The 12303-nt window shown below is 35.8% G+C and overlaps 1 protein-coding gene across 6 annotated transcripts in view; it reads left to right on the top strand.

Moving 5' to 3' along the window:
- The window catches only part of RBM39 (RNA binding motif protein 39), a 25902-nt gene extending 13599 nt beyond the window's left edge, over positions 1 to 12303 (top strand). For 4 of the 6 annotated variants that reach the window (XM_004482412.5, XM_023585733.3, XM_071211659.1 and 1 more), the window contains 8 exons: positions 1157 to 1222; positions 3740 to 3944; positions 4380 to 4457; positions 7352 to 7402; positions 9366 to 9447; positions 10662 to 10767; positions 11157 to 11235; positions 11324 to 12303. In XM_004482412.5, the coding sequence (XP_004482469.1) occupies positions 1157 to 1222; positions 3740 to 3944; positions 4380 to 4457; positions 7352 to 7402; positions 9366 to 9447; positions 10662 to 10767; positions 11157 to 11235; positions 11324 to 11424 (768 nt within the window). In that variant the 3' untranslated portion in view covers positions 11425 to 12303. The remainder of the gene's footprint in view (positions 1 to 1156; positions 1223 to 3739; positions 3945 to 4379; positions 4458 to 7351; positions 7403 to 9365; positions 9448 to 10661; positions 10768 to 11156; positions 11236 to 11323) is intronic. The other 2 variants (XM_004482413.5, XM_058286982.2) reach the window with 1 other exon arrangement.

Raw genomic sequence — 12303 nt, 5'->3', positions numbered from 1 at the left:
GTTAAGGAGAGCATGGGTACTTATTTACTGGAAATATTATACAAAGTTTATATAATTCAAAATTATACAGGTTGCTCAGTTATATTCCTGTGACTACTAAAAGGTGAAGAAATATCTCGTGTTTTTTTGTGTGACAAATACCACACAGTGGCTTAAGCAGTGGGAGCTTTTTGGCTCACTACTTTGAGACTTAGAAATCCAAAATCTAAATATTGGCCAAGCTTGCTTTCTCATCAAAAACTGAAGCATTCATTGTCCCATCATATAGAGTTGTACTCTCCTTTCTCTTCTGCGTTCCTACTAACTTCCTCTTGTGGCCTTCTGTGTATGAATTTCTTATAAATATGGACTCCCCAGTAGTCTGGACTAAGAACCAATGTCAATCATTTGGGCCACACCTTAATTTACAGTTACATCCCTTAAGAGGTTCTACCTGCAATGTGACATGTCATCGTTGGGGTACATGATTGAATCTACCACAGTATGGGGGCTTTTAAATTTTTCATGCTGTTTCCAAAGCTAGAAATGAACTCAGGACCTTGTATGTAGGAAGCAGGTGCTCATCCACTGAGCCACATCAGCGTCCCTGAGTTGGTTTTTTCATTTTTTTGTTTTTGTTTTTTTCAGGAAGTTCCAAACCTAACCTAGGACCTCCCATGTGGGAGGTGGGTGCTCAGTTGCTTGAAACACATCCCCTTCCCCAAAGCTTTTTTTAAAGTGAGATGTAATTTACAGACCATACAATTCACCAGTATAAAGTGTACAGTTCAGTGGGGTTTTAGTATATTCACAAAATTGCACAAACACTACCATCTAATGTTATTACTTTTCCCAACATTTTGTTCATCATATAATGTGTATATTTTTGGGAATTGATGTTTGGTGTTTTTAGCATATCAGAAAGGAAACAAAGATGTTGATTCTATTTCTAACATTCTTTACAAAGTGCTTAATGATTTTCAGAAGTTTGTTTTTAAGGCAAAAAACCTAGATTGTGCAGTTTTCCCCTTTTTGCCAGTGCCTTTCAAAGATTTTTTATGGAGGAGGCATGGTGGTAAACTTTCTTCTTTGGGGAGAAGGTATCTTTATTGTTACCAAACTTTGCTTCAGTGAATGAAATACTTTGCTGAGTCTTGATTGTGGTTTTCAATTTTAGATTGAAAGTATCCAGCTAATGATGGATAGTGAAACAGGTCGATCCAAAGGATATGGATTTATTACGGTAAGTAATCATCACGAATAGCATTATGCTTAAAAATCTATTTGTTTAAATAGATTATTGATTGTGGGGAATCAGAGAGAGAGGCATGGTTAATAGTTTCAGGTGATTTAAATTAGTTTGCAGTTAATAACCATCCCTTAGTAAATTCTAATTGTCCACTAATTCTGGAAGTTTAACCATTTTATTAATATTCTGTACTTCTATAGCCTGTTTTGTTTTGTTTTTTTTTAAAGATTTATTTAATTCCCTCCCCTCCCCCAGTTGTCTGTTCTCTGTGTCTATTTGCTTCGTCTTGTTTCTTTGTCTGCTTCTGTTCTCATCAGCAGCACGGGAAGTGTGGGCGGCGCCATTCCTGGGCAGGCTGCACTTTCTTTTCACGCTGGGCGGCTCTCCTTACGGGTGCACTCCTTGGGCGTGGGGCTCCCCTATGCGGGGGACACCCCTGCGTGGCACTCCTTGCGCGCATCAGCACTGCACATGGGCCAGCTCCACACGGGTCAAGGAGGCCTGGGGTTTGAACCGCGGACCTCCCATGTGGTAGACGGACTCCCTAACCACTGGGCCAAGTCCGTTTCCCTGTTTGTTTTTATTTACATATATATTCAATTTGCTTAGCCACCTCTTCATATAATTATAGGTCTTAGTCTAGTCTCTGGCTTATTTATGGTAAGTTTTTATCTTTTGAATGAAAGTCTTTAAATATTATTGTATTTTACTTTCTTATGTACATACCTTACAAATAAGACCAGGATTGCCTTACTACTAGTGTTTGTGGCTAACCATGGCAACCCAGTCCTAATTTAAGGATTGAGGTGGCAGTTGGAATAATAGGCTTTTTTTTTTTTCCCCTTGAGGAATTGGGGCGGGAGATTGAACCTGGGACTTTGTATGCGGGAAGCTAGCACTCAGCCACTGAGTCACATCAGCTCCCGTGTTGTGTTTTTGGTTTGTTTGCTTGTTTTTTTTTTTTAAGATTTATTTGTATTTATTTAATTCCCCTCCCCTCCCCCGGTTGTCTGTTTTCTGTGTCTTTTTGCTGCATCTTGTTTCTTTGTCCACTTCTGTTGTTGTCAGCGGCACGGGAAGTGTGGGCGGCGCCATTCCTCGGCAGGCTGCTCCCTCCTTCGTGCTGGGCGGCTCTCCCTATGGGTCTGTGGGGCTCCCCTACGCGGGGTCACCCCCGTGTGGCACGGCACTCTTTGCGCACATCAGCACTGCGCATAGGCCAGCTCCACACGGGTCAAGGAGGCCCGGGGCTTGAACCGCGGACCTCCCATGTGGTAGATGGACGCCCTAACCACTGGGCCAAAGTCCGTTTCCCTGTTCTTTGTTTTTTTAGGAGGTGCGGGACCAAACACGGGACCTCCCATGTGGGAAGTAGGCACTCAACTACCTGAGCCACTTGTCCCGCGTGTTCATTTTTTATATATATAAGATTTATTTATTACCCCCCTTCCCCCCCCCCCCCCCCCCCCCCGCCCACCGTTGTCTGCTCTCTCGTATTCATTAGCTGTATATTCTTCTGTGTCCGCTTGCATTCTTGGCGGTGCTGGGAATCTGTGTTTCTTTTTGTTGTATCATCTTGCTGCGTCAGCTCTCCGTGTATGCAGTGCCACTCCTGGGTAGGCTGTGCTTTTTTGGTGCAGGGCTGCTCTCCTTGTGGGGTGCACTCCTTGTGCGCGGGGCTCCCCTACATGGTGGACACCCCTCCTTGTGTGCTGCAGGACTGCGCGTGGGCCAGCTCACCACACGGGCTGAGAGGCCCTGGGTTCGAACCCTGGGCCACCGTATATGGTAGGCGGACATTTTATCAGTTGAGCCACATCTGCTTCCCCAAATGTGCTGTTTAAAAATAAAGTACAATTTCATCACAAAATTGCAATACAAATATGATAGCTATTTTTCAAATATATGATTTTATGTTATACTATGTCTTGTAACAACGTAGAAAAAGCAGTGATATTCTGAGAGGAAAATATAAATAGCTTTCTATTTTAATCAGGAAATTATAATTATCATTTTACATTCAGTTATATGCATCCTGGGAGTTATAACAATTTCATTGTTACTAATGCAGACTTTCATATTAGGAATAACATTAAACTCTTTGTTTTTCTGAATAGTTCACCTTGATGAGACCTAAAAATGGCACCATGTTAGTTTGTGGGAGTATGTTATAAAGGATTCTGTTTGATCATTTTTCATGTTTCGTTAGTTAAGAGTTCATATTGCCAAATGTTCAGGTGCCATGTGTTGGTAATAGCTTGACTATTAAACCCTCATATCAACACATCTGTTTTGTATGTGTTTGTGGTCTGATCCCAGAGGGTTTGTTACTTGAAATTTGTAGGGATATTTGAAATCTGACATGTTTTTGATGAAAATTTCTATTTTATCATTCTTAATAGTAAATTTTGAAAATATTAGAGTTAGCAGGCACATGTTTTTCTTACCTTAGGTATATATGTAAACTAATAAACTGGATTTATCTTTTTTCCTTTCTCACCTTAAATACAGTTTTCTGATTCAGAATGTGCCAAAAAGGCTTTGGAACAACTTAATGGATTTGAACTTGCAGGAAGGCCAATGAAAGTTGGTCATGTCACCGAACGTACTGATGCTTCCAGTGCTAGTTCATTTTTGGACAGTGATGAGCTGGAAAGGACTGGCATTGACTTGGGAACAACTGGTCGTCTCCAGTTAATGGCAAGACTTGCAGAGGGTAAATATCCTAGTGTTATTACTGATTTATTGTCGAAACAGTGGTTAGAAAGGGACCCATGTAAACCATGAAGTGGGAAAAGCTTTTTCTAAAGGAGGTGCTGTGGATTGAACCTTGTACCTTATACATGGGAAGCATGTGCACAACCACTTAGCTTCACCCACTTAGCTAGAAAAAGCTTTTATCTTATTTTGGAATTGGTGGTGTTATCCTTAAGCAATACGTTGGTTTTGTTGGTTTGTTTTAAGCACCACAGTTTAAGTTACTTTTTGCTTACTGTAATATTTGCAGCTTTATACTTAGAAATAAAATGAGTTTCACCTCTTAAATCCCTACTTCCTTTTAATTATTTTTTTTAAATTTTTTCTTTAGCATCCTGAAAACTTAACTTTCTTGGCTTTTTAGTGTAATGAATTTACTACCTTTCCTTTACAGGTACAGGTTTACAGATTCCACCAGCAGCACAACAAGCTTTACAGATGAGTGGCTCTTTGGCATTCGGTGCTGTGGCAGGTAGGAATTGAATCTTTTCTAATTTGAAATCATTGATTTTTCATCTAATTCGAAAATTTGCCAAATTTTGTATTTGAAAGGACTTACTGAGAATTCAATTCATCAAGTACTTTTAGAGTTCATATAAGGAAGTTCAGATTGACATAAATATAGGCCTTTAATAAATACACCAGTTTTAGAGTACCACCAGTTGTAGATTCTATTTAAAGGTTAGTAACTTTTTCAAAGAACAGTTGTTTGTTTGCGTAATGTTGGAGTTGGAGAACACTACCAAAGACCCTCAAATCAATATACAAAACAATAATAACAGTAATAAGAGCGCAGAGAAAACTACTTACCTAAATATAGTGTACACTTTTTTGAGATTTTTTTTAGTTGGGGAATAAAATCCCTTGAGAAGGTAGGAAAAGGGGAGAACTGGAACATTTTATTAGAGTTACAGTGAGGGATTCTGTTTATATAAGAGATTATTTCCCCCCCTTTTTATGGTGTAATTAAAAATCTGATATGTGTTTTTATAAGCACTGATAGTAATATTAGACCAAATTTAGTAGATAGGATGAGATTTTAAAATTAAAATATTTAAAGACTTGATTTTAGAACTCTGAGAGAAGTAACCATTGGACCTTTGGAAACATGAAATATTTTTCCCAAGAAAGTATGGCAATTTCTAATCCAAATTGGTCTTTTGATAATATCTTTAAATGAGACTGTGTAGGGTAGAAGGTGATAGAAAATATGTAAGACTGTGGTCAATTGATCTGCTACATTTGAATATACAAAGAATCCCATATGATAGCTTCATGATTTCTTTTTAAATCAGAAGTTTTATTTTGTAGTACATGGAGGTGATGATTTCAGATTTTTTATTTTTTATCAAGGGGGAGGGTGCTTTTCAGTTTTTAGCTTAGTGGGTGTCCAAAGGTATAGGAGTACCTTTAGAAAACCTGTCTTTGGTTTCCTGTGCTTCCTGTTAATTTGTAAGATTTATCTTGAAGAAATCTGATAGTTAGATGGTCTGTAGAATTCCTGATTAAATCATGCCATTATATCTTTACAAAAAGAAAATCATAAACTTTAAGGCGTTTCTGTATTTAACAAAAATCCCTGTTCGTAGATGATCATTTGAAGATTTTCCAAGTATCCCTAAATTATTCCTTTGGTTTAATAACTTATTTTGACTTTTTAAACTAGGTGTTAAGACACTTAAATTCTTTACAATGTCATTAGATTGTCTTAGAATGCCACTTGCTTCCTGTAAGTGAAGATAGAAGAAACTCATTTCCAAAAAATATACCCTATTCTTATGGTGTGGGAATTATTCTTTAATCAGAGAAGTCTTCCTATATTGCTTCCCATTGTATTGAGCATTTTTTCAATCTAAAAAATTCTTGATTATTAATCATGTTTCAAGTTAATTCACTAGTGCTTAGTGAACAGGATTTATTCCTTTCAGGGAATTGATGCAGTGATACCAGCTATTTAAGCTATCTATGGTTCTACCCCACATGCTGTACCAAATAAATTGCTTTTCTCTTACACAGTATCTTCAGCTAGTTGAAGGTGTTTTACTGTTGAACCACTTTTAACTACCATTAACCATTTCTTCTATCATGTGTGATGTGACTGCTCAACTCCCTGCACACTCATAATGTAGTTTAATTATATTCGGGTTGATTGATTGCGATGAATTTAAATTCTCAAGATTCATGTGGATTGTTAAATACAGGCAGGACTTGTTTTATTCCCTTCTTTTAGTGTTTGTTGAGATTAACAGGTTTTTCTTAGATGTCCCATAAATTGCTACTGCATTAATATTGAACAGTGAGCTTTTTAGTTGAAAATTTATGTAACTTGGTGTTATTTCCCATGTTCCCTAGATGGTCATAATTAAAATGTTACACCTACATTGTTCATGTTAAATTGCTGAGTGTTTCCTGTATTTGAGGCCCTATGTCCTAAATTCTTTAAAGGCCAACAGTAGTTCATCATTTCCACATTTCTTTATTCTGTAGATTTAACAGGCATTTTCAAAGATAGGAAACGGTGATTAGGGTCCTTATTTTTGATCTCTACATTTTGTCCCATTTGGTGGGGGGGAGTGGGGAAGGGACCAAATTTGTATTACATCTTTTATTGACAGTGTTCCTGTGGTCTTATTTTTCATTTTTTTCAGTATACTTTAGTTTCATTTCTCCAATTTCCTGAGATGCCAACTGTAAATACCTAGGTCCCAGTAAACCTTGGGTTGCCGAACCCTTTTACATTTTCTACCTGTATTTATTACCACTTTCTGTCATCATAAGGAAACCCAAGTGGTAATAATAAAGTGTGGTGATTAAAAATTGTCACTTTCTGGGCAAGACTTGATAAATGAGTTATATTAAATAAAAATGTATGTAAAATTGGAAGTGTCTTCAGCAGTGGTGATGTACCTACTATTTAGTTGGTAGTTGGAAGTGTTTATAGCTGTTCAAAGTTAAGTATAAAGTTAAGGTATTCTTAAATGCTACTTCCAGTGGTAGAATACATAGTTGAATATCCCAAGTACTTGGAATTGAATTCTCAAGATCAGGGTTTTTCACACATTTTCTGACCGGTGTGCTCCCCTTTCCCCATTTCCCATTATTCCCAACTGAAAAGTAGCATAATGGGATGCATTTTTTGCGATGTGGAAAGTAGGAATAGGAAGAGAGTTATAAGATTTCTTAGGGTAGGAGGGGATAAAAAGGCCCCAAAGCCTTCTCAATGAGGAATGGGGAAGGAGGTTTGGCTGCCAGGTTTTACTAAGTTCATTTTGATAAACCCTGCTGCTGTAGTCCTCTTTTATTAATGCTTTCCTGACATTTACCCTGTTAGTTGAGGCTCTTCATTGTTCCTGCACTGAGCTGTAGAATTCTCTTTTGTTATAGATTTACAAACAAGACTTTCCCAACAGACTGAAGGTGAGTTGAACCTTTTAACTTTTCATTTACCTTTGAAGTAGATTTAAATATAGCAAGGCATAGTTTCTATTTCTATTATATGGTATTTACCATCAGTTTAATTTGGGCTACATTTTGGCCCAAATAGAATCTATATTCCTTGTACACTCTCTGGTAATCTATTTCAAAAGGCTTAACATTTAGAAATAATGAAAAATAGGCAAAAGATGTTTGTGCCCTTTTTTGTTCTGTAATTATTTTCAGCCTTGTACTTGTTTCATCATCTTTGTGTTTTTTTTTTTTTAGCTAAGCTTTTATATATAAGTCAGAAAATGTGATATTTAACTTGGCATTTTAGTAGACAAGTGTCTGGGAATGTAGTCTGTGAATGAATTTAATGAGTGGGAATCACAGTGCAAAACAGAGCCTTGTTTTAGAACCAGCCCTCCAGTGGTGAGGAAAAATAGTATGTACCAAGCAATGAGATAAGGCTTATCAGACTTAAATTGCTTACAGGTAGAAACGATTTATAAAATAGGTTATGATTTCTTGTTTTTATTAAGAACTTAAATCTCTACCACTGAAAAAATGAAAATTTTGCTGTTTTACACGTTCAGTTACTATTCTAGGAATATGATTGTATATTTTGAAAGGATACCGTGTTTTATATTCAGAAATTAGATGTTTCTATTGCTACATTAGAAATTAAGGATTTTTCTATTAAATGTTACATTCCATGATCCAAGTTTTGTTTTCTTAAATTTTTTCAGTTTTCATGGTATATAGCAGTAAATTTGAAAAAAGTAACAAAAAATGTCCTTTCCAATTGTTTTTTTAAATTAAAAAAAAATTTTTTTTCCAGTTGGTTTTTAATGGCATTTTTAAAGCATATGTCTACTTGTTGATGATGAGGTACAGAGTTGTCTTCATTTTTTTCTTTACTATAATAAAATTATTAACTTTCATCATCAAATTTGATATCCACTATTTTTTAAACAAATCAATTTTATTGATACATAATAAAGCATACAGTTCATCCAAAGTGTATAATCACTGGTTTTTAGCATTTTTATCTTAATTTAAAATAAAACTTTTTGGTAGAAAAATACATACTCACTGAAGGAAAATAATAATTTCTAATGCACTGTTTTATCCTTAGCTTTGTTTGTTATGTTTTGGAATGAAATTTGTTCAGATAATATGATTACGGTGAGTTTTGTAATAGCTGCTGGTAATATTTTTGTAAATCACATAAAAGCAGTAGAGCAACTGCTTGGATAACTAAAACAAGCCATATCTGTTGGAAATTTTGTTGCTTCTGATTATGGTATGCAGTAGTCTTTTTACTTTTAATAGATTATCATAGATATATGCCATTCTTTTCAGTGTTTTTGTGTTGTGTCAAAACAGGTTATACTACTATCAAAAATATTAATTTGATTTTCATAGTATTTTCATAGCATATTAAGTCTTAAATGCTTAGATCATTGTGCATCTTTTAAAACTTCATTATTATTTTTTAATACTTAATATAAAATGTATCTTAGGTGTACAAACCTAAGAAATACAGCAGGGCACAGATTTGGCATTTCAAATAATGTAGATGTATGTCCACCATGCCCCACTGTTCTCCATGTATAAAACTTTAGTCCTACAAAATCAATCTTCAATTTTATTCTTTGCCTTTCTGGGTTGATTTTGTTTTGCGATTTTGTCTACTATCAGGTCTTCACATAAAAGTTTAATTTCCCTTAAAAGAAGTCACAAATTTCTGCATGTTTGACTTTTTAATTACCTGCCAACTAAAATGCAGCAGTGTTATATACTTTGTCAGCATTATTAAATAATGTAAATTAGTATTACTACCCTAGTCTTATACCTGGGATGGGTCTAGTGGGCTTATTATTATTATTTTTTTTAATTTGAATTATCAGGGATACTCTGCTGTATTTTCCAGGAAAATAATTTTTTTTTTTTCCTTTAGCTTCTGCTTTAGCTGCAGCTGCCTCTGTTCAACCACTTGCAACACAGTGTTTCCAGCTTTCCAACATGTTTAACCCTCAAACGTAAGTAATAACACTTAGATGTAAAATTCAGAAGGGGGGAGGTATAGTATGAAAATACTCAACTTTTCTTCACCAGTTCATGGATTTAAACTTTGTCCGTCTAATTGAAAAATATCTCTTATATTTTTCTTCTTTTGATTAGTGCATGGGTAAATTAGAATAATTCTTTCCTAGTGTCTAGGGCAGTGATCAGAACAACATATATTAAGCGAAACCGAAATTCTTCCCATGAGTTTTTTTTAACAAATCAATTTTATTGATTCCTATTAATAAAGCATAAATCCTTCCACAATGTCCAGTCATTGGTATTCGGTGTAATCACATGTTGGTGCATTCATCACTTAGTCATTCTTAGAGCACTTTTTTTTTTTTTAAGATTTATTTATTTTTTCTATTTCCCTCCCCTCCTACACTCCCACCCTCCCAGTTTTTTGCTCTCTGTGTCCATTCGCTGCGTGTTCTTCTGTGACCACTTCTGTCCTTATCAGCAGCACTGGGAATCTGCGTGTTTTTTTTTGCGTCATCTTGTTGTGTCAGCTCTCCGTGTGTTCGGCGCCATTCTTGGGCAGGTTGCACTTTCTTTCACGCTGGGCGGCTCTCCTTATGGAGCGCACTCCTTGCACTTGGGGCTCCCCTACACAGGGGACACCCCTGCGTGGCAGGGCACTCCTTGCACGCATCAACACTTTGCATTGGCCGGCTCTACATGGGTCAGGGAGGCCCGAGGTTTGAACCGCAAACCTCCCATGTGGTAGGCGGATGCCCTGTCCATTGGGCCAAGTCTGCTTCCCTCTTTAGGGCACTTTTATTCCACTATAATAAAAGAACAAAACTCATCACCTCTGTGCTTCCCTGCTATAAATAACTGCTTTTCTTTTCTCTTCTCTCTAGTGTGTTTGCATTTTGTAAAAAGTCTTATATATGCAGTATCCCCCATATTTGTGTTTTACATGAGGTTTTACTATCTTATACAATCTCCATGGGTTTTTATATATTATTTTTCTTCTAGTGCCCTATACCTATTAACATGGAATTTTTAAATTAAAAGTGCATGTTTTAAGTATTTTAATACAGATGAGAATATATAACAAGCTTATAAGAGTGAATTCTTGTGAACGTATCATTTAACAGATAATGGAAATGGATAAATTTGGGTAAATGTCGAAGTTTGTTGGGTTGATTTTTGTAAGTTTGAATTTTATGCTTTCTTATAGAGAAGAAGAAGTTGGATGGGATACAGAGATTAAGGATGATGTGATTGAAGAGTGTAATAAACACGGAGGAGTTATTCATATTTATGTTGACAAAAATTCAGCTCAGGTATTTTGATCTTTTTAATAAATACAGAGGCTGTTCTTTTTCATCTTATTATCTTTTATTCTTGGGGCTTGTTGTTTTCATTAGTGTTTTGTACTAAAAGAAATTTGAACATACTGGATAAATACCTTCCCACAAATAATTGAAGTTTTGAGTATGTTCAAAGCTTTCATGAAATCCTGAAATTGATTCATTCAAATCAGAACAGATGGTACAGGGCAAGATTTGGGGCAAGTAAATTGTCTTTCCACTAGAATATTAGGTATACATATCAACTGGTTAAAACAAGTATGTAAAACATTTTATGGTTGTAGAGGCAACTTGAATCAAGCTATTTGAATCCATGTTGTAGCTAGAGAACAAGGTCTTTAACAACTTTTTTTTTTTTTTAGGGCAATGTGTATGTGAAATGCCCATCAATTGCTGCAGCTATTGCTGCTGTGAATGCATTGCATGGCAGGTGGTTTGCTGGTGAGTTTCTTTTTTTGTCTGAGTGATTGTTATTTAAATCTTAAAATAAGTGCAGACACTAAACCACCTTATCTCTTTCTCTCAACAGGTAAAATGATAACAGCAGCATATGTACCTCTTCCAACTTATCACAACCTCTTTCCTGATTCCATGACAGCAACACAACTACTGGTTCCAAGTAGACGATGAAGGAAGATATAGTCCCTTATGTACATAGCTTTTTTTTCTTTCTTGAGAATTCATCTTGAGTTACCTTTTATTTAGATAAAAATAAAGAGGCAAGGGTCTACTGTCATTTGTATACAATTCCTGTTACCTTGAGAAAATAAAAATGTTAACAGGAATGCAGTGTGCTCATTCTCCCTTACTAGCAAATCCCACTGTATACAAAGCTGTTTTCTTGTTCTGCCTTTTAAATGTACATTTAGAAAATTACATTAAGGATCTATAGGACTAGCTCTAGGGGAACAGATGTGCTTTCTTGTAAAAAGGCAGACGGATGTAATGGTGTTTTTAAAAATGTTTCAGAAGCCTAACTTTTTACACAGCAGTTACATTTCACATTTCACTAATGTTGATATTTGGCTAATGGTTTAACATATAAGGTTTCTGGAGTACTATTTAGTATAAGGAAATACAGGACAACTATAAGGCTGTTTGGTTAGCATCTCATTCTGCATTCTGGTCAATTGGCAAGAAAGGGAGATTACAAAATTATATTTCTTGATGGTAACTTTTCAATTAATGTATCTGTAAAAGTTTCTATGTAAATACTGTGTTCTGGTGTGTCTTAAGATTCCAAACAAAATGATCCCTGCATTTCCTCAAATGTTCAGTGACAGTCTGGTAAGCAGTGCGGTCTGAGCAGGAAATAGGAAATGCTGAAATAGGTTTTGTCTGGTTGCATATAATCTTTGCTCTTTTTAAGCTCTGTGAGCTCTGAAATATATTTTTGGGTTACTTCAGTGTGTTTGACAAGACAGCTTGATATTTCTATCAAACAAATGACTTTCATATTGCAACAATCTTTGTAAGAACCACTCAAATAAAATTCTCTTTAAAAGGCCA

The sequence above is a fragment of the Dasypus novemcinctus genome, chromosome 24, assembly GCF_030445035.2.
Source record: "Dasypus novemcinctus isolate mDasNov1 chromosome 24, mDasNov1.1.hap2, whole genome shotgun sequence".
In the NCBI taxonomy this organism is placed as follows: Eukaryota; Metazoa; Chordata; class Mammalia; order Cingulata; family Dasypodidae; genus Dasypus; species Dasypus novemcinctus.
This window is presented reverse-complemented; position numbering and strand designations above follow the sequence as displayed.